This window comes from Salmo salar, chromosome 04 (assembly GCF_965601325.2).
Source record: "Salmo salar chromosome 04, fSalSal1, whole genome shotgun sequence".
Classification (NCBI taxonomy): Eukaryota; Metazoa; Chordata; class Actinopteri; order Salmoniformes; family Salmonidae; genus Salmo; species Salmo salar.
The window spans coordinates 39,459,376-39,481,700 of NC_138294.1; the positions used below are offsets into that span (position 1 = coordinate 39,459,376).

The window sequence follows — 22,325 nt, forward strand, 5'->3', positions numbered from 1 at the left end:
GAATAGAAAGAGGAGTGGGAGGCCCCGGTGCACAACTGAGCAAGAGGACAAGTACGTTAGAGTGTCTGATTTGAGAAACAGATGCCTCACAAGTCCTCAACTGGCAGCTTCATTAAATAGTACCTGCAACTCCAGGATGCTGGCCTTCTAGCGTGAAATCTTGCACCCGGAGGCTGCTTTCCTTGTTGCCGGCGATTTTAAGACGCGTGATGCCCAACTTCCATTAACACGTCTCCTTCGCAACTAGAGGCGATAAAGACCACTGTTACTTTACCCACAAGAAAGCATACAAGGCCCTCCCTCCTCCCCCATTCGGCAAATCAGATCATGACTTCGTATTCCTGCTTCCTGTTTGAGCTTCTGCTTGTAAACAGGAAGTACCCATGACTCGCTCCATTGAGTAATGGACATCAGAATCAGAGATTGTGCTACAGGACTGCTTTGCTAGCACTGATTGGAATATGTTCAGAGACTCTGCTGATAACATCGACGAGCTAACCACCTCAGTCACTGGCTTCATTAGGAAATAAATAGGCAATGTTGTCCCCACTGGGAAGGTTTGCTGCTTCCACAATCAAAAGCCTTGGATTAACACAGAGGTTGGCGCTGAACTAAAGGACAGGGCTACCGCAGAGAGGGCTATCACAGACAACCCTGCGGCTACGGCTGAGGACAGGAATAAGTACACGAAGTCCCGCTACGGCATAGACATCAAATGAGCAAAAGGACAACCTAGGAATAAGGTGGAATCATATTACACAGGCTCCGACGCAGGGGCTACAGTCCATTACGGATTACAAAGGAAGACCCAGCTGTGATCTGGTGAATGATGCCTCTCTGTCTGATTAACTCAATGCATTTTATGCACGCCTCGAAAATAACAACACTGTGCCGTGCGTGAGGGCCCCCACCACCCCGGAGGACTGGGTGATCTCGCTCTCCGAGGCCGACGTGAGTAAGGTCTTTAATCAGGTCAACACTCACAAGACCGCGGGGCCAGACCGTATTCCAGGGCGCATTCTCAGAGCATTCGCATAATAGCTTGCAGGCATATTCAAGGTCATTTCCAACCTCTCCTTGTCCTAGTCTGTAATCCCCACATGTCTTAAACTGATTGTCATTCCTGTTCCCAAGAACTCTAAGGCTTCATGCCACAATGACTACTGCCCGTTAGCACTCACTTCTGTAATCATGAAGTGCTTTGAAAGCCTGGTTATGGCACATACCAACTCCATCATCGTAGACCCACTCCAATTTGCATACCGCCCCAACAGATCCAATCTCAATTGCACTCCATACTGCCCTCAACCACCTAGAAAAGAGGAATACCTATGTGAGAATAATGTTCATTGACTACAGCTCGGCGTTCAACACCATTGTCCCCTCCAAGCTCGTCACAAAACTTAGGACCCTTAGGACCCTGGGTGTGTGCTTAGTCCCCTCCTGTACTCCCTGTTCACCCATGACTGCGGGGTGACGCACGACTCCAAAACCATCATCAAGTTTGCTGACAACACAACAGTGCTAGTCCTGATCACTGACAATCATGAGACAGCCTACAGAGAGGAGATAAGTGACCTGGCAGTGTGGTGCCGGTACAAAAACCTCTCCCTCAACTCAGTAAGACCAAGGAGCTGATCGTGGACTACAGGAATCAGGGGGTGAGCACACCCCATCCACATTGACGGGATTGTAGTGGAGCGGGTTGAGAGCTTGAAGTTCCTCGGTGTCCAAATCACTAAGGACTTAAAATGGTCCACACACACAAGCACAGTTGTGAAGAAGACGCGACAGTGCCTCTTCTCCCTCAGGAGGTTGAAAAGGTTTAGCATGAGCCCTCAAATCCTCAAAAGGTTTTACTGCTGCACCATTGAGAAAATCTTGACTGGCTGCTTCACTACTTGGTATGGCAACAGCACCACCCTCGATCACATCGTGCTACAAAGGGTGGTGCGGACAGCTCAGTACATCACTGGTGCAGAGCTCTCTGCCATCCAGGACCTCTATATCAGGAGGTGTGAAAGGAATGCCCGGAAAATCGTTAGACTCCAGCCACCCAAGCCATTGACTGTTCTCTGCTACCGCTATGGCAAGTGGTACCAGTTTATCAAGTCTGACAGCAACAGGCTACTGAACAGCTTCTATCTACTTATTTTGTTATTATCTTTTTTTTTATGTGTTCTACCTTATTTTTAGTAATGCTTTTTTATTGATTACTGCATTGTTGGGTTTAAGGCTTGCAAGAAAGGCATTTCACTGTACTTGGGCACGTGACATTAATACTTGAAACTAAAACAGAACATTTGGCACAGATTCCACTATGGGTTGAAGTTGATTTATTCCAATGATTTATATATACACTAGATGACTCATCAGATGCTGTTTTGATGCCACCGTGCCTTCATCTTGGCACTCCCCCACCGTTGTAAAAAATATGTTAGACACTATAGAAATGCATTTGTTAATGTCCACACTTTGTTTTTGCCACATTTATTCCACTACAGACAGCTTAATGCATACGTTTAAATTATATTATGTGAGCTAAACAAAAAAATATATAAAATATATTTCATTTTTTTATTTCACCTTTATTTTACCAGGGAAGACTTCTGATATAAATTAAATTTTCACAGAACTGCTTGTTGCAATTTCTATGAGGCTCTCTTTTTCAGATGTCGGTAAGTGGACTTGAGGCAGGGCATGAAAAGGATAACAAATCCAGTTGTTTGTGTCATCCGTTCTGGAAAAGTACCTGCGTAATTGCGCACCCAACTCACTCAGGTGCTTTGCTATATCACATTTGACATTGTCCGTAAGCTTGTGTTAATTTACACACAAAAATTATACAATGATGGAAAGACCTGTGTGTTGTCCTTGTTAATGCAGACAGAGAAGAGCTCCAATTTCTTAATCATAGCCTCAATTTTGTCCCGCACACTGAATATAGTTGCGGAGAGTCCCTGTAATCCTATATTCAGATTATTCAGATGAGAAAAAACATCACCCAGATAGGCCAGTCGTGTGAGAAACTCGTCATCATGCAAGCAGTCAGACAAGTGAAAATTATGGTCAGTAAAGAAAACTTTTAGCTCGTCTCTCAATTTAAAAAAAAACGTGTCAATTCTTTGCCCCTTGATAACCAGCGCACTTCTGTATGTTGTAAAAGCGTTACATGGTCTCTGCCCATATCATTGCATAGTGCAGAAAATACATGAGAGTTCAGGGGCCTTGCTTTAACAAAGTTAACCATTTTCACTGTAGTGTCCAAAACATCTTTCAAGTCAGGCATTCCCTTGGCAGCAAGAGCCTCTCGGTGGATGCTGCAGTGTACCCAAGTGCCGTCGGGAGCAACTGCTTGCATGCGCGTTATCACTCCACTATGTCTCCCTGTCATGGTTTTTGCACCATCAGTACAGATACCGACATGAGCAGCAGCTACGTTTGGCTATATACGGCCCAATAGTGGAATTCCCACGAAAGAGTAATGGTTAATGTGATTGGATGTTAATTATTTGACTACGCTACCTGTATTTGACGTTGTGTTGTTATTTTGCTGAATATTAGATGGTTTAATTTTATTTTTGGCAGTGAAACGAGGCTACTCAAGGCGAGAAAAAAACCTTATCCAAAATTATAGCCCTGTTGGAAAATATAAATGGACTGTTTGAAAATGTGAAGAAAAAAATATGAATCACATTTTTATTTGGCGTACCCCCGATGGCATTGCGCGTACCCCAGTTGGGAATACCTGGCTTAGATCATAGGAATCACTGTGCTGACATATTTATAGACCTATCCAAGGCCTTTGATACTGTTGACTATCCCCTTACTCATTCAAAGGTTGTCTGAAATGGGCCTCGACAAGCGGTGTAAAGTACTTTAAGTAAAAATACTTTCAAGTACTACTTAAGTAGATTTTTGGGGTATCTGTACTTTACTATTTCTATTTTTGACAACTTTTACTTTTACTCCAATACATTCCTAAAAAAGTATGTACTTTTTACTCCATACATTTTCCCTGACACCCAAAAGTACTTATAACATTTCGAATGCTTAGCAGGACAGATTTTTTTCTATCCAATTCACACACTTATCAAGAGAACATCCCTGGTCATCCCTACTGCCACAAATGCTTTGTTTGTCAATTATGTCATCAGTGTGCCCTTGGCTATCCGTAAAATAATAAAACAAGAAAATCGTGCCATCTGGTTTGCTTAATATACAGTGAGGGAAAAAAGTATTTGATACCCTGCTGATTTTGTACGTTTGCCCACTGACAAAGGAATGGTCAGTCTATAATTTTAATGGTAGGTTTATTTGAACAGTGAGAGACAGAATAACAACAACAAAAATTCCAGAAAAACTCATGTCAAAAAAAATTGAAATTGATTTGCATCGACCAGGCGTCGACCAGGCGTCCTGCAACTGGTTTGGGAACTATCTGTCAGACAGGACACAATGTGTGCTTTCTGATGGTGTCAAGTTACTACAATATTACTAAAAGTGTAGGGGTCGATTTTGGGACCTGTCCTCTTTACTATTTCTATAAGTTATATTGGTCTATCACCAAAAACCTGTAACATTCATCTGTATGCAGGTGACACTGTTATGTATGCTATTGCCCCTATGGTTGACCATGCTATGTTGGAGCTGCAATCAGAATTTGTTGCCTTGCAGAAAGTCCTTGTTGATGTAAAATTGGTACTTAATGCAGGAATAACTAAATGTATGCTATTTTCTAATTCCCTTCAAGCAGGTTCCCGCCTATAAATATCTGGGCTTTTTTATTGACAATAGTTTGACGTTTAAAAAACATATGGTTGAGCTAGTTAAGAAGCTGATATTTAAAGTAGGCTTATTTTATAGAAATAGATCATGCCTCTCCTTTAACAGCGGGAAGCAGATTGTAGAGTCAATCAACTTTCCTGCCAGTTCTTGACTATAGTGACACCATTTATCGGAATGCAGCAGCCATTACTCTTAAACCTTTGGATGCTGTCTACCATAGCGCCCTTCGCTTTATCAAAGAGATAGTTTTAATATGCATCATTGCATCCTGTATTGCCTGGTCCTCATTAAAGTCCTGTAGGTCACTTCATTACTCTCTTTTTGTTTACAAAGCCTTATTACACAAGCTTCTGACCTACCTCACTTCACTGTTAAAATGTAAAATATGAGACAAACCTGTTCACAGGGATGGTTAACTCTTGAGGTTCCACTAGTACATGCCAATCTAGGTAAATCTGCCTTCCGTTTTAGTGCCCCCCATTTTCGGAATAGCTGACTTTAACGTTGAATGAATTTAATGAGAATTGCAACTGTTTGGATTGAATAATAATTGTATTTGTGGTGTTTGAAGCTGTAGTGTTGATTCTGTCATTTCTAGTTTATTTAATATTTATTGATCATTTTGATTTTGTTGTATTGTTGTCCTCAGGGCACCATTGTAAATGAGACCCTGGTCATAATGGGTTCCCCTGAATAAATAGAAGTAAAATAATAATTTGGTCCAAGGGTACCAGTGAAAACAAAGTACCTGGTCACGTTAGTTTTTGGTTTACAATTATTATTATTATTTATCATGATTTATTCAAACAGTAATGTACAATTGACCAAAAATAAACCAACCCCTGTCTATGTGTGTGCAGTGCAGGTAGGGCCTATACACTGAGTATACCCAACATTAGGAACTAATATTGAGTTGAACTAATATTGAAAGCGTTCCACATGGGTGCTGGTCCATGTTGACTCCAATGCTTCCCACAGTTGTGTCAAGTTGGCTGGATGTCCTTTGGGTGGTGGACCATTCTTGATACAAACTGTTGAGTGTGACAACCCAGCAGTGTTTCAGGTCTTGACACAAACCGGTGCGCCTGGCAACTACTTCCCCTAAAGCCAAAATGATATCACCTAATTAGCCTACTCCTGTCTATACAGAAATAAATAAAATCATTCAACATAGGCTACTACACCAGAAAGCATGATTTGGCCACAGATGATCATTAGCTTATTAAAAAAAATTACCTGGATTGTTTTAAATCACATTGCCTACAGTCAGAAGGGCCCGCAATTTGGGCAGCATGCACAGAAAATACCACGTAGATGATTGTTGAGTTGCGACTGTCAGTGAAAAGTAGAGGCTGAGTTAGGCATATCGCAATATTTCATCACAGTTTGGGAAGAAACTCTCTATTGCTGTATAAAGAGAAGACAATGAAAATACTCTAATCTGTCTTTTATAGTTATCAAAATGTTCAACTGAATTTATTGAACAGTATATATCTTATTTGCACCACCAGTGGAGACCATCGGACATATCCCTGGTGAGTGCACATATTCATTTTATCATTAGCTAGGTTTCCATCCAATTGGCGACAGATTTTCATGCAGATATTCTAGAACAAAAATACTGTATGTGCATTTTCCGACCAGTGGTATCCCAGCTAGCACAGTGGATCTGGGCCGATTCCGGCTGAGAGTCGGGGCACTCGGCTGGGAGTCAGACTCGGCCGACGTCTTGTGGCCCGAGTCTGGGCTGCCTTAGGCAGTATTACTTATGGCTAGGATGTGGGGATTGAGCTCAGGACGATTCAGGTGTGAGTTATCTGGCCAAAATATATTACTTGGGGCTCGGGGCTATTCCGGTGTGAGTTATCTGGCCCAAATGTATTACTTGGGTCTCGGGCCGATTGGGGCTACTCTCTGGCAGATGATTACACGGACTGCTTTATATTATTTATTTATTTATTTTTCCATATTCTCATTGTTTCTGTGATCCAAAAATACAATTAGCATTTAAATAAAATTATTTAAGAGTCCTGTTTAAGTTGTATTGTAGTAATTTTATACTTTGATAAGCATTTTTTATACTTTGATAAGCATTTAACTTTGGATGGAGCCTCCCGAGTGGTCTAAGAAACCGCTGCGTTGTTATAGATGCTGGTTCAAGACCTGTGCCCTCCGCGACAGGGAGACCAATGAAGCGACACACAATTGGCCCAGCGTCGTCCGAGTTAGGGGAGGGTTTGGCCGGCCGGGATGTCCTTATCCCATCGCACTGTAGCGACTCTTGTGGCAGGCCAGGCGCATGCACGCTGTCACGTTCACCAGGTTTGTACGGTGTTTCCTCCGACATACTTTTTTTTTGGTGGATGGGTATAATTTGTATGCAGAACATGTATAATAGTAATATTTAAAATGACTAAATCGGGTAATTTTGTATACATTTATTTAAATTTGCATCAGGCCGCTTCTGGGGGATTCTGGTAAGATGCCGGCAAAGTCGGGTGAATTCCGGTAGATTGAAACAGCCCGATGTACTTGGGCCGATTCTGGGCAGTCATTAATTTTGATTCCGGACTGAGTCCTACAACCGATTCCTGCCTGATTCAATCAGTTCTGGCCCCCCGGAAGAGGGCCGCTTCTGGGCCGATTCCTCATTGCTAGCTTGGATGTTTCAATCAAATGGACTTGTTGCAGATAAAAATCAGTGCTGATAATGTAGTGTACACAAAATGTACTTTTTCGCTTAAATTTTCATGTACCAAATAAAAATCTAAAGTTTGATGTGTTTCCATCGCATGTTCAACTCTATTGATAGTTTTTGTCACAGAAACTGTTGCGTTAAATAGCTAATGTGCCTACTCTGGTCTTGGCACCTGCTCTCTATCCAACAGCTCGCAGATACAGTGCTGGTAGGATTATTATGGATAAGAGAGGATATTTTTATTTGTCAAGCGGCAGTCAATCATCGATCATCATGTCACCAGAATTATTTATGGAGGGGAAAATTATATTTTAGATGGTGTCAGCATCATTTTATTTTCATTCATTTTGAAGTAGAAAAGTCACCAGAACTGACTTTCTCACAATTGTGGTAGAGGGTACAAAAATAAGAATAACGGGGTTGACATTTAGATGTAGTTAAAGCAGGGGTTCGGTGGTGACTTTCTGAACTGTTTGAGTTAGACCAACAGTTGAAAGTAAAGGATTGTATGTTATTTATAATCAAATCAAATTTTATTAGTCACATGCGCCGAATACAACAGGTATGCATATCCTAGCTTCTGAGTTTGAGTAGGAGGCAGTTTAATATGGGCACATATTGTTTTCGAAATTGTCAATACTGCCCCCTATCCTTAAGGAGCTGTAAGAGGTTAAAAAGTGGGATTAAAATGGATTTAATTGTAATTTGTTGTCAACAATGAACTCAAAGTACTCTGTAATGTCAAAGTAAAAAATTAATAATACAAATTAGATAACTAAAATATAGCCATTGAATACGAATTCAGCCCCTTTGTTACAGCAAGCCTAAATGAGTAAAATGTGGCTTAACAAATCACATAATATGCTACATGGACTATGTGTGAAGTAATAGGGGTTGACATGATTTTTTTTCAGACAAGTATTGATTTTCAAGCACAGATTCAATGACAAAGACCGGAGGGCCTTTTGAATGCCTCATAAAAGGTCAGTGATTGATGGTAACAATATCAAATCAGACATTGAATATCTCTGTAAGCATGGTCAAGTGAATAATTATGCTGTGGATTATGTATTACACCACCCAGACATATCAAAGATACAGTCATCCTTCTGAAATGAGCTGCAGGACAGGAATGAAACTGCATAGGGGCGTTACCATGAAGCCATTGGTGATTGTAAAACAGTTACAGCGTTAAATGGCTGTAATAGGAGAAAACTGAGGTTGGATCAACAACATTGTAGTAACTCCTCAATAATGATTTAAATGACTGAGTGAAAAGAATAATACAAATATGCAGAATAAAAATAGAATGTTAACATCGGCTGAGAAGATTATTATTACAATAGCTAATGTAGTTAATGAGTAGAAGTGTATTTGCTAAGTCTTGTAGTGAGGAGACTATAAATACAATTTTAGTATATTTCAAATTTTTGACAAATATACGTACAATGTATTTAAGATGTATTCAAAGTATATTTGTTTTGCTCTTTGTCTAATATACTAAGAATATACAAAAGTACAAAAAAAGTTCATATTCCGATAATTTTAAATGTATTTAATATACTTTAAAACGCTAATAAAATTCAAATAAAATGTACATTAAATGCATTAAATGTATTTAAATTCTTCCAATTTAGATAATTTTAAATATAATTAAATATGTTGATGAAGTATGATTTAAGTATATTTAAATATATATTTTTCCCCCAATGGGTTTATACTGCAAAACTTTGTTTATGCATTGTTTAATGTACTAAGGGTAAGAAAATTGACTTGTCCCAGTAGTGATGTATTGAGTTGGAGTGACATGTTTTGGGGATTTAGACATATATACAGTGGCTGTGTTTCAAACTCAAAATAGACAGCCCTCGGCCCTAAACCCTCAGCCCTTGAATGACGTTTTACATCGTCACATCCGAGTGTACCTTAAATGTCCCTTGCCCAAGCGAGGGAGAGTGATGATTGTAGAGGCAATGACCTTGGTGGAAATCTTGAAGTTGAGCTTTAAAAAATATGTCTAGTAAGCTAACATATCTAGCTAGCACTCCTGTCGGGTAGCTAGCTACAGTTACCCATAGCTGGCTAGCTAGTTTTATAGTTTAGTCATTTATTCCAATAAATTTCAGAATTCCAAAAAATATGTTTATGAATCTAGCTACGTTAGCAAGCTAGCTTCATATTTTTTCCTGACATGCCGAAAATGCAGCCTTGTTGATTCAATTTGACACTTCGCGGGCACAAGAGTTTGACATGTGACTACAGTTTGCATTGAATTGTGTGTCATATCAACCCTGCAAGTGACCAAAGTTGTTCACCCGCTCCCTCAAGCTAAATTGAGGGCCGAGGGGGCAACGTTAGTGAATTGGACTTCTACTTAAGATGGCAATCAAACTGCATCCGGTTTCGACGGGGATTCCCCAGAGGGAAAGTGGCTAGCGCAAGGGCTGAGGGGGTAAAAATGACGTGTTTGAACTGCAGCCAGTATCTATTATTTTGAATGCTAGAAAGTGAACAAAAGTATGTAATATATTAGATCAATAAAAACGAAGGCAATTAAAATAACCTATTTGTATTTCTCGCTTTGTGGCGGACAGGCCCCTGTCCTATCACTAGAAGATGCATATCGTTCATTTTAGCGGAAGAAGGCTATACTGACTATCGAATTGAAACTTCAATGAAAATTTATGAAGCGGAAAAAGTAGCCGGTTTACAGTGAGTCGGCTATTCCACCAATGGCCGGCCCTTATGGAAAACATTTTATATAAAGACCTTTCTTCCAGGTCTTCCATTATGGCATTAAGGGTCATCCTAGCTTTACAGTGCCTATTACAATTATTCCAAATCAATTATTGGGTTGAATGCACACGTGACAGAAATACTATATTAATATAAAATAAACTTGTATTACACATTCCAGTTTCTCTGTGTGATACATTTATATACAACTTCAGGTGTATTTTATTCATCTGATCCATAGAGTATATTCATTTATCAAATATATTAGTTGACACATCAGTCTATTCTAAAGTAGAGCCTTCATGATTATGAAAACATTATAGATATCATGTTTATTCCTTTACTCACCCAACCCAATTGGTCAGAGATATCTATCTCTATTTGATGATTTATATACAGTATAAGACATTAATTCAAACCTCAATAGAACAAAGTAAAACATCAATTTAAATAGTACAATTTGAGAAAAGGGGATACTAAACGAGTCAAATTACAAATGCAGTTATATTACTTGAATCACAATACGTATGATGATCGATACATAGACAATCATAATTTAATCATAGGTAATATAATATTATGACAGCTGACGGATGGTGACCGCTGACTCATACCAGACCCAAAAGCCTGGGTAGACAGGCTCAGCAAAGGAGGCCTTGAAGCGGTGTATGAGAGACATGGTGTCCCCCACAGTGTAGAACGAGAGGGTGCCTGCTGAGTGGTCCAGGAAGACCCCTATCCTGGAGGAGTAGGGTGCATTGATTTCCACCTGGTCTTTACCATATCGGGCGGAATAGCTGGAATCAGAGCAGAAGAGGCTCCAGGACTTGCGGTTGTAGCCGATGCGGCAGCTGTCCCCGTAGCCTACTCTCTTGATGCCCTTGTAGGTGACGCCCACGGAGGCACCCTCTCCACTCCATTCCACCTCCCAGTAGTAGGCACCTCCAGACAGGGACTCTTTGCAGAGGACCTGGGGCAGGCAGTCGAACCTGGAGGCACTGTCAGCGTAGTCCTGTGGTTCTCTCTTCAGGGCTGCCTTCCTGTTGCCTCTAGACAGGTATAGCTGGCGGTAGGCTGTGTTGGGGTCCAGGGTGAGAACGCAGGCATCTGAGAGAGAAGAGAGAGAAGGCATGTCATGAGTGAGTGCCACTGTGTGAACTGAATGCTCTTCTTTCCTATGGGCTTGATCATTTTACCCTTATAACCATACAATACTAGAGATTACAAGGTTAGCTATGGAATGTAAAAGGTTGTTTAAAACCAATATTATACACAATTATACAAAACAATGGCTGCATTTAGACAGGCAGCCCAATTCTGATATGTTTTTCATTAACTGGTCTTTTGACCAATCAGATCAGCTCTAAAAAATATTTGATGTGATTGGTCAAAAGACCAATTAGTGGGATTGTTTTTTAAAGAATTGGGCTGCCTGTCTAAACACAGCCCAAGTCCCAGATTTAAGTACCCTATTGCCTAGCACATCCCCAATCTGAAATGTCAAAAAGGTCAGACGTAGTTAGTTGAATTACCACAAACATAATATTGCAAATGCTACCAGTCATTCAAGTCAGCAAAGTGACCTTGAGTTTCATCAGGCAAACTAAGGGCAAGTAACGTAGCCTGGACCCAGATCGGTCTGTGCTGTTTGGCCAACTCCTCTGGTAATTCTCATGCATTGGCAAGGCAGGACAAACAGATCTGGGATCAGGACACCAGGCTATGATTAATGTGACCCTGCAAGATTGTAGTTGGTCTTATTAGATTTGTCCTGCATGTCCAGAATGGGATTCATGCCTGTCCCAATAACCATTTGGAATTCAGTTAATTCAGACAATATGCTGATCAGAGAATATAAAAAAAATACTTGGAGCATAGACATTGATAAAAGCAATATTCTTTCAATTATGGATGTAATAAAAGTAATTTTCTTTCAATTATGGATACATTTAAGGAAAGTGATTCTGCCTTCTTGATCTTTGCCTTTACCAAGAATGGTAATTGAGGTTCTTATAAATTGATCAGAGACTTGTCCCGAAGCCACACATGAGTTTTGTTTGGGGCTTTGTACAAATGGTTCTCTATTTTATGTGCGTCCTTTTGAACAGGTGTGTTTCTTGGAGCATTGCTATATAAATATATAAATATGGTTTCTTGCTAGGAGATCAAGACAGCTGGAACATTTGATAGGACTATTAAGGCTTTTCAAATTTCACAAGAGAATAATAACTAGTGTTGCCATTATTTTTCTAAAATGTAATAGTTGTCTTTAGTGTTGATAAATCCATGGATGTAAAATAACAAGCAGGACCCACAGGCCCCCCCCCCCCCCCCCCCCCCACACCACTGGTCACTCCCCACCAAGAAGACCCTCTGGAAAACCATTCCCCCCCCCCCCTCCTCCCTAGCCCCCTCACTATAATTACAGAGTTGTAGCCGCAGCCTTATATATGGAATCTCTTCAGCAGCATATTTTGTCTTAAGGTATAAAAAAATAAGTTAACAATTCTGACCATTACAATTAAGTTAGCAGACTTCATGAATAAGGGTGGGTAATGAAGAAAATGGTTCAATGAAAACAAGATATAACATACTTGTTTTCACTTTGGAAAGTATTCAGATCCCTTGACTTTTTCCACATTTTGTTACGTTACAGCCTTATTCTAAAATTGATTAAATTGTTTTTTCCCCCCTCAATCTACACACAATACCCCATGTTTGCAAATTTATTTAAAATTAAAACTGAAATATCACATTAACATAAATATTCAGACCCTTTACGCAGTACTTTGTTGAAGCACCTTTGGCAGCGATTACAGCCTTGAGTCTTCTTGGGTATGACGCTACAAGCTTGACACACCTGTATTTGGGGAGATTCTCCCACTCTTCTCTGCAGATCCTCTCAAGCTCTGTCAGGTTGGATAGAGAGTGTTGCTGCACAGCTATTTTCAGGTCTCTCCAGAGATGTTCAATCGTGTTCAAGTCCAGTCTCTGGCTGGGCCACTCAAGGACATTCAGAGACTTGTCCCGAAGACACTTCTGCGTTGTCATGGCTGTGTGCTTAGGGTCGTTGTCCTGTTGGAAGTTGAACCTTCGCCCAAGTCTGAGGTTCTGAGCGCTCTGAAGGAGGTTTTCTTCAAGAATCTCTCTGTACTTTGTTGTGTTCATCTTTCCATTGATCCTGACTAGTCTCTCAGTTCCTGCTGCTGAAAAACAGCCACAGCATGATGCTGCCGACACCATGCTTCACCGTAGGGATGGTGCCAGGTATACTCCAGACGTGGCACTTGGCATTCAGGCCAAAAAGTTCAATCGTGTTTTCATCGACCAGAGAATCTTGTTTGTCATGGTCTGAAAGTCCTTTAGGTTCCTTCTGACAAACTCCAAGCGGGCTGTCATGTGCCATTTACTGAGGAGTGGCTTCTGTCTGGCCACTACCATATAGGCCTGATTGGTGGAGTGCTACAGAGATGGTTGTCCTTCTGGAAGGTTCTTCCATCTCCACAGAGGAACTCTGGAGCTCTGTCAGAGTTACCATTGGGTTCTTGGTCCCCTCCCTGAACAAGGCCCTTCTCCCCCGATTGCTCAGTTTGGCCGGGCATCCAGCTCTGGGAAGAGTCTTGGTGGTTCCAAACTTCTTCCATTTAAGAATGATGGAGGCCACTGTGTTCTTGGGGACCTTCAATCTGCATACATTTTTTGGTACCCTTTCCCAGATCTGTGCTTCAACAAAATCCTGTCTCGGAGCTCTACGGACAATTCCTTTGACCTCGTGACTTGGTTTTTGCTCTGACATGCACTGTCAACTGTGGGACCTTATATAGACAGGTTTGTGCCTTTCAAAGTCATGTCCAATCAATTGAATTTACCAAAGGTGGACTCCAATCAGGATGTAGAAACATCTCAAAGATGATCAATGGAAACAGGATGCACCTGAGCTCAATTTAGAATCTCATATCAAAGGGTCTGAATACTTATGTAAATAAGGTTTAATTTTTTTACATTTGTAATACATTTGCAAACATTTCTAAAAACCTGTTTTCGCTTTGTTATTATGGGGTATTATGTGTAGATAGATGAGGAACAAATTGTATTTAATCAATTTTAGAATAAGGCTGTAATGTAACAAAATGTGGAAAAAGAGAAGAGGTCTGAACACTTTCTGAATGCACTGCATATATACAACTTTTAGAAAGCTCATGTTCTGAGCTAGCCATTAAAAGTATGGTCCACAGATCTAAGTGAATCTGAACAACCCTTTAACTGGAACAGAGTATGGAAAAATATGACCTTGACATCCCATAATCTGAGCCATCAATTTATACTTTATTCAAACTGTATTTAACACCAAGGAAAGTTATATGATGAAATTGGCCCCATACCAATCTGTTCACTGTGTCCCGTAAATCAGGTAGGCACAGTCCTTCATATAATGTGGGTGTGAACTGCAGTTAAATGCTTCTGGGACAAAGTTACACTTTTTTTTTTTTTCAAAGTGCATGAATGTAAATGTTTAATCTGCTAAGTTATATTACTTAACGGTGATAGCTCCTTGAATCTCTCAGATGATTACTGCTGGCAGGGGGAAGGCATGGTATGGGGAGGGTTCTCTGGTCTCTGGGAGGAAATGGGAAGAGAGGGAGGATGTAAAAGCATCCTCAGTTGACAAGGAACCTTGGATGTTTAGGGGAGTGGGCACTGACAACTAACCTGTGTTGCTAGATGGGGTGGAAAACATGGTTACATACCAATTGTACTATTACAAAATCCTTTTTGATCAATGTAATTATTTCTGTATGTATTTCTTACTTTAAAAAAAAAGTTGTGGAGCCCATAGGTACATGTTATATAAACTGAAAATATGAATTGATATTGTACCTGTAAATCACCCACCAAAAAAATTACAAAATAAAAACTTGTGACCCTGCAGGACAGGTGTGCACCAGCATGCAGGTAGTAGAACAGCTACAGTAGCTCATGTACTATAGACTTGGTTCACCTTGGTTCACCCCTCAGCCAGGTCAGAACTGGTGGTACTCTCTGTAGCCACCGCTAGGACGAGATGACCGACCACTTGGCCCATCTGGTCTGGAAGATCGACCACTTGGCCTATCATCTGGAATACCACCGGAGGCAGAGCCATTTATTTACATGTATAGCTCGGACCACAGTTATTCAAATCTGCTTGTGACCGATGTTTCCCTTTCCGCATGCTCAGTACGCACTTCTATTCTATACCTTGACTGTCCTATTCAGAGCAGTTTTTAAACTTGCTGAAGCTGTAGTGTCCAATAGTTGTAGTAGTCAAGTAACGTAGCTTCGAAAGATTTGCCAATACAGTGATGTCATTCTGTATAACCTTTTTACAAACCTATACTCCCACTCACCGCAGTAAACCGGTATAAAGTTCATTGAGCATGCCCACTTACAAACCTAGTATCTAAGGAATGTGGTAAGACTACTCCCATCACAGCACTAGCCTGTTTCCATGTGGGCTGGGCGCCAGGTAGTATTTTAGACTAACTCCTGTCTTTATAGTGGTTTTAACGCAATTTATGAACAGTAGTTCACACTTATATGATCAAATAGTATGAATAATTAAATGGCACTAGAATGAACCCTCAGTCCTATAGTATTTGATTTGGTAAGTATAGAATGAACCCTCAGTCCTATAGTATTTGATTTGGTAAGTATAGTCTCAGAAGGAGAATCATTAAATAGACGTACATTTCAGGAAGTCCTCTCTGTGCTGGGGCTCCTGGCTTGGAGACTTGTACACGGCAACAACTGCATCGGCTACAAAGAGAAGGAAATGCAAAAGAAAACAAAAAACATACATAACATTGTATTTGGATTGTACAATATAGCCTGCATGGAAATTTACTTTACAATCTTGGGATTTATTAGTGTTTCGGATATCCCCAGAAAATCCAACTTTAATGAGTGTGTGTTTGTGTAGAATTGCTTGATGCGTGTGTGGTGTTCTAAGAGAGTTAACTTATCAGCCAATGTAAATATTCAGGGCCACTTGAGCCACCACCTGACCTTTGAGTGCCCTCTAATAAAGATCAAGGTGCTCAGACCACTTTACTATTCCAACAATACTAGAGGAACCATTTTGGGTTTTTTTACGCACAGCAGAGCAATAAGAAAATTATAATCACTCAAGGAGCCATTTGAAATTCAGATTATGCTGTGATTGCCCTGTGAAAATGTAATTACTGGAATTTAGCTACAACACAAGGCAAGCCCATATTTCCTCAGCAACCACCTAACAATGTTGTTTGGCGGTTTGGTGGAGGTCTGGGGGAGTGGTGGGGTCGATATCCTTGTTTTTGAACTAATACCACTCCAAGTATTTTCCAGAATGAGGTCAGTGGGGAGTTTCATGTTGATTGACTCACCTTTCACAGTATTTCTCCTTTTGGCTTCATCCAGTTGGCAGAAAGGCATTTTGTTCACTGAAAGAGGAAAAATTCTAGTTGAGTAAATATTCTCTATAAGAATATATTGTAAATTACTGAAGCATTTCCAAGTCCATGGTTTTAAAAAGGACAAAAGCCTGGGGTTTAATCTAGGTCTCGGCTCTACATCATTCATTCAGCAATGGCAGTAACTAACTGAAGTTACAGTGCATTATCTCACTGTCTCACCAGTCTTGGCCACTTTGACCAGCTCCTCATTGCTGATGTCATGGAGATGGACCTTCATCTCAGAGACAGCCTTGGTGACGGGTCCGAAGGAGAAGTAGGGGTTCACTGAGACTGTGGGCAGCTCCTCAGCCTCCGTCTGAGCGATTAGCATGTGGTAGCTCTACAACAGAGAGGATAAGAGATGGTTAGATGTGTGAATGGATGAGGACAGACATGCCCTCTTTTCAAATGACACATTCATCATTTGAATTGGCTCGTGTCATTTCCTGGCTTCATATTTCCTGTCTTCAATTATTATAGACAGGTTGGTTGTTTAACAACAAAACCGACGTGTGCGCAACTATGGGTCAAAACAGACTGGGTTGGCTTAGATTGTTGACATGTAACTATTTAGTCTTCAATGTTCATTGAAAAACAAATGCATTTGCACAATTGTTGTCTCAAATACATCATTGCGGTTGTTGGTTAGCTAGCTAGTGAATTTTTGCCATATTAGCATAGACGTGACATCAAAACAAGACATGGTATCAAGAACAAAGATAAAACTAGCCAGCTACGAGTCTCCACATTGCAGCTTCTTGTCATTGTTACTTGCCATCTGGCCATTAAGAATCACAACAACACACGGCCTTCTGCCCCATTGAAGCGGCAAGAGCATTGGGCCAGTAACCGAAAGGTCGGCAGTTCGAATCCTGAGCCAACTAGGTGACAAATCTGTCAATGTGCCCTTGAGCAAGGCACTTAACCCAAATTGTGCAAAGAGTTCTGGTTATTTTGGGGTGATGCGCTTGGCGGGCCACTCAAATATGAGATATATATATAGTGTTAGGGGGAAGGCAATGTTTAAAATTGCTTGTGTCATTCCTTGGCTTGAGCCCAAATATTATAGTAGTTGTTTTAGGGTGAGGGGTGTTAGACTTTAAAGCCTGAGAGTATTTATCACCTCTGAACATCATTTGCGAACCGAGTGCTCACAGATTTTACGGTGGTTCCTAAAACAAAGCGCACTGAACGATCGCAAGACTAACGCTAGATCCACATTCGGTGCGATGTGTGCGAGCCTTTAGTCACCTGGATAAAGTGGATGTGGTCCTCTGTGCGTGACAGCTGTGTGATCTCGTTGTCTCGCTTCTTGAGGTCAGCGATCTCGTGGGTCAGACGCTCTAGGTGACCCTCAGCGTTGTTCAGTGCTGCCCTCTTATTGGAGGAGATTAGCTTGGTCATTTCCTGTTGCATCCTCTCGATGGAACGCATCATGTCGCCAAACAACTTCTCACACTCCTGCATAGCCCTCTGGGCTGAGCTCTGGAGAGGAAAGGGGCACACTTATTGGGCATGCTGTTATAATCTCTAAAGCAGTTTGGGTTGTACCAATACATGTATTGATATTTGTGATTATGAAATCTCTTGGTGGGAAAAGATCATGTGTCTCTCCAGGACACACATTAGAAATATACACTGTGAGTACATCTACAGTATGTTTAGTATGACTTAACAGTATATTGTAATTGTGTAATTTCACAACCTACTGTATTTTATGTGCTATAGAGACATGTACCTTGAGTGAATCCACAGCTTGTTTCAGCTCCTCCATCTGCTTAAGCCTCTCATGGATCCTCTCCTGGATCTCTGCCTGGGTGGCACCCAGACGTTGCTATGGATGGAGGACACAGGACGTCAGTGACATAGCCCCACAAGTCAGACAATTGTTTCCAAAATATTCCAAATACTGAACAACTCAAATGCTACCGACAAAAATTGTGGCTGAGTGAAGTGGCATGTTTTTCCTCGCCATTCATGTAATTTGAAATGGCCTTCAAAATGCATTATTATAATGTGCATTAGGTTCAGACAATGCAGTAATAAAATCTAGCCAGTAGTAGTTCTTGGAATAGAGGTTTGGTTGCAACACCCCACCCCAGCCCACACACATTTACAGTAACTGCTTTCACTCATGTGGGTGAGTCTAACTGATTGCCTGAATTATTTGTTTTAGGGGCTTGGCTGATACTAGCTAATCTATTCCAACAATCAACCTGTCGCTCTCAGTCACACAACTGCAGTCAATTGGCTACAGAAACCTTATGGTTTTGAATAGGCAAATTATTGAAAAGTAGTTTTTTTTCCTGTTACACTAATAGCTTTGTCATTTAACAATACAGAAATGCAACTACTTCAAAGACATAGCAGTTTTACCTGTTCTTCTGATCTCTCCTGTTCGGCAGATACCATGTCGTGACCTTTGTGCTCCTTCACGGTGCACAGAACACAGATACACATCTGGTCCGTCTTGCAGAAGAGCTCCAGACCCTTCTGATGCTGGGGGCAAATCTGTCTGTCCAGATGGCCGATCTCATCCACCAGCTTGTGCCTCTTGAAGCCAGGGTTCTCATAGTGGGGCTTTAGATGCCTCTCACAGTAGGATGCCAGGCACATCAGGCATGTCTTGATGGCTTTGTGCTTCTTCCCAATACAGATATCACATCCCACATCTTGTGGTCCAGCGTAATTGTAGTCTGGGTCTGGAGGTGGAGGAGGGTAGGTCTCAGACATCCTGAGTTGGGAGTGAGTTGAGTGTGAGGAGGAGCGGGAGGTCTGGAGGCGGCGTGGGGTGGGTCTCTTGTTGTAGGTGACCCGACAACGTGGGCAGTTGTAGGAACCGGTGTGGTCAGCGTGGTCCCAGTAGGTCTTCAGGCAGATGGAGCAGAAGATGTGGCCGCACGGAATGGAGACTGGGTCCCTCAGGTCTTCCTTACACAGATGGCAGCTCTCCTGGTCAGTAGACATGGGGATTGACTGATGCACCCTGGTGCTGTTAGGTTTTTGGTAGTAGTAGGCTAAAGACGAAGTGAGACTGTTAAATTTTCGGTCTGTCCCGTCCGTCAGGTCTGAGCAAAATGAGCCACAGGTGCTTCCGCAGCATGTTATATAGACTAAACAGTCATTGAGGGAAGGAGGCTAAACTGGTTAAGCAGAAACTAGTAAAACGTGGGTGGGGCCAGGTGACAGAGTGTCAATGGAACCATTCAACAGCCGTCAATCAGGAAGAGGAGTGTGAATTCAGAAAGTGAGAGGAATGATTGAATTGTGTGATCTCAGGATTTAACTTTGTTTTGACAGTACTGCAAATCGATACTGTAGTTACAAATATAGGTCACTGTTGGTTTACATAATTTCCAACAGGGACTCTACCCCAGACAAAGCTCACATTTTGACCCTCATGTTGTTCGTTTATGCAGTGCAATATTTTTATTTAACATGTGACATAAAACATGGTTCACTGCACACAGTTAAGATCAATTTCACATTGGATTTCCCTGCACATATAATAATGTAAGATATGTGTCACACTGGACTTCACTGCACATCTAATGAAGTACCAACATCAGTTGTACACAAGTGATACGTTTCTTTGATAAGTCACACTACAAAAGGGTAAACTATTGGTCTAACCCACTAAGTGACAAGATAATCTCAGGCTATGGGAAGTGGTTTGTCTAATGTTTTAAAATTCAGCCATGTTTCAATACTAAAAACAAAGGACAAAAAAACTGTGGTTGGAGTTGCCTTTTTATCAACACCACAATTACTAAATATTCCATTAGAATCTTTACCATTAAATCACAATACAGTTTGCAGAGGTTACTTGAATTTTTTTTTAAGCAAACTTACAAATAGGGCATCTTTCACACTAGTTCTAAAGTCTGGCCCAAAGCATCCATCAACACCTCGACAATGACGAAACATGTTAGATACATTGTATACACAATTCCATCATACAAGTAGATTTGCAGATCAGTTAAGGTCTACCTTCAACATGGCAAACAAACACATGACCAACAGAATCTCAGGCTTTCAAGATGGCTGATTCCATTTCCCTCATTACTGCCACTTATTGGTAGACCTGTAACAATGCCCTACCTATTACAATATTTTAAACATTAAACACATTTTTCTAAAATGCATTGTAATTTTAACTGTATTTTCTGTCAGTTCTTGGAAACAAAAAAGATCAATGACCATATATCTCAAATGCCATAGGGAATAAATATTTTTTTTCTCAGGAGGCATTGTTTTTGCATGTAAGAATTGTCCATAGTGAGATGAATCTGAATCTGTCAACATCGTCACTGATAAATGTGGCTTCAGAGTATTGTTGCTGGTTGATAGCATCCAGCTTGTAGTGAGGGCATGGCTGTGGGGAAAAGTGATATAATGGATGCCCACTCAGGGCATGTACACACTGACCTCTTGGCCTGGCTGCAAATCAAAGAGGGGAGGGTGAAGAAGACATTTTTTGTGGACTTTTCTTTAGAGTGACTAATGACAAAACTAATCTCCTCACCCTTCCACAGCAGCGTAGCCTAGTGGTTAGAGCGTTGGACTAATAACCGAAAGATTGCAAGATCGAATCCCCGAGCTGACAAGGTACAAATCTGTCGTTCTGCCCCTGAACAAGGCAGTTAACCCACTGTTTCTAGGCCATCTTAACTGACTTGCCTACTTAAATAAAGGTAAAATAAATAAAGTTGTTTGGTTGGAATCTGGCTTGAGCAACAGAAAGTGACTTGCAATAGGTGTTCATCATCCTGCTATGCGATTGAGAGCAGTTAATTATCAACTGTTTATCTCTTCCACTCATTTCCTCTCAATCCAAATCATGATTCTAATTGGATTTTATTTTTTCTCCACATTTCTCCTCTTCACATCAGCCTCAACACTCCTCCGTCCGTTCCAAGATGGCTGTCAGCTTGTTAGCTCAGTGGAGTTTCAGGGTTGTTAAAAAAGAATGTAATGTGACCAGGCCAGATGTCCCAGACAACACCAGGGTAAAGAAAACTGCTTCAAAAAGTACATTGTGTTAGTCAAAGCATATTGGCTATATTCTACACACCGAATGTCATTGTTATAGGGTCTGCAAGTCATCCTGAACAAGTACTGTAGCTGACATGCTACTCACAAAATGTCCAGTGTCATGTTTGACGAGATGGTTGCAAGAGATTATTGCACATGAGGTGATCTGGTCAGTTTTTTGTGTTGAAGAATGTGGGTAGAGGTTGAAATCTAGATTTAACCTGAAATTGCCCCGGGGCCAGGGAAATTACAACATGATCAATATTTGCCAAGCAATTCATCTTATTAGTTCTAGATATTTAAAAAACTGTTTCTTTACAACTCTCTAATTCTAAGTTTGGGGTTTCAGTGCCTGACAGTTTTAGGAGAAGCCCTGATATTTTTTATAGCTGGCTCACAGCAGTAGTGCTGTTACAATTATCCAGTCTGTAAATCTGTGAATCTTGGACACACAAAACAGAAGACGGCAATGCTTTATTTATTGGTTGGATTGACTCTGTACTTCATATACACTGGGTATACCAAACACTAGGAACACCCCCTCACCCCCTTTTGCCCTCAGAACAGTCTCAATTCGTCGGGGCATAGACTCTACT

General features: G+C 41.0%; 1 protein-coding gene across 1 annotated transcript; it reads right to left on the reverse strand.

Annotated features, from left to right (window-relative positions):
- Nucleotides 1–8,164: 8,164 nt before the first annotated feature.
- On the reverse strand, nucleotides 8,165–19,801 carry ftr83 (finTRIM family, member 83). The gene is made up of 7 exons (XM_014195815.3): nucleotides 19,072–19,801; nucleotides 18,434–18,529; nucleotides 17,947–18,180; nucleotides 16,876–17,035; nucleotides 16,627–16,683; nucleotides 15,950–16,018; nucleotides 8,165–11,329 (listed from the first exon to the last, which is right to left on the reverse strand). The coding sequence occupies exons 1-7, from the start codon at nucleotides 19,660–19,662 to the stop codon at nucleotides 10,800–10,802; spliced, it is 1,737 nt and encodes a 578-aa protein (XP_014051290.1). The 5' UTR covers nucleotides 19,663–19,801; the 3' UTR covers nucleotides 8,165–10,799.
- Between the last annotated feature and the right edge of the window lie 2,524 nt (nucleotides 19,802–22,325).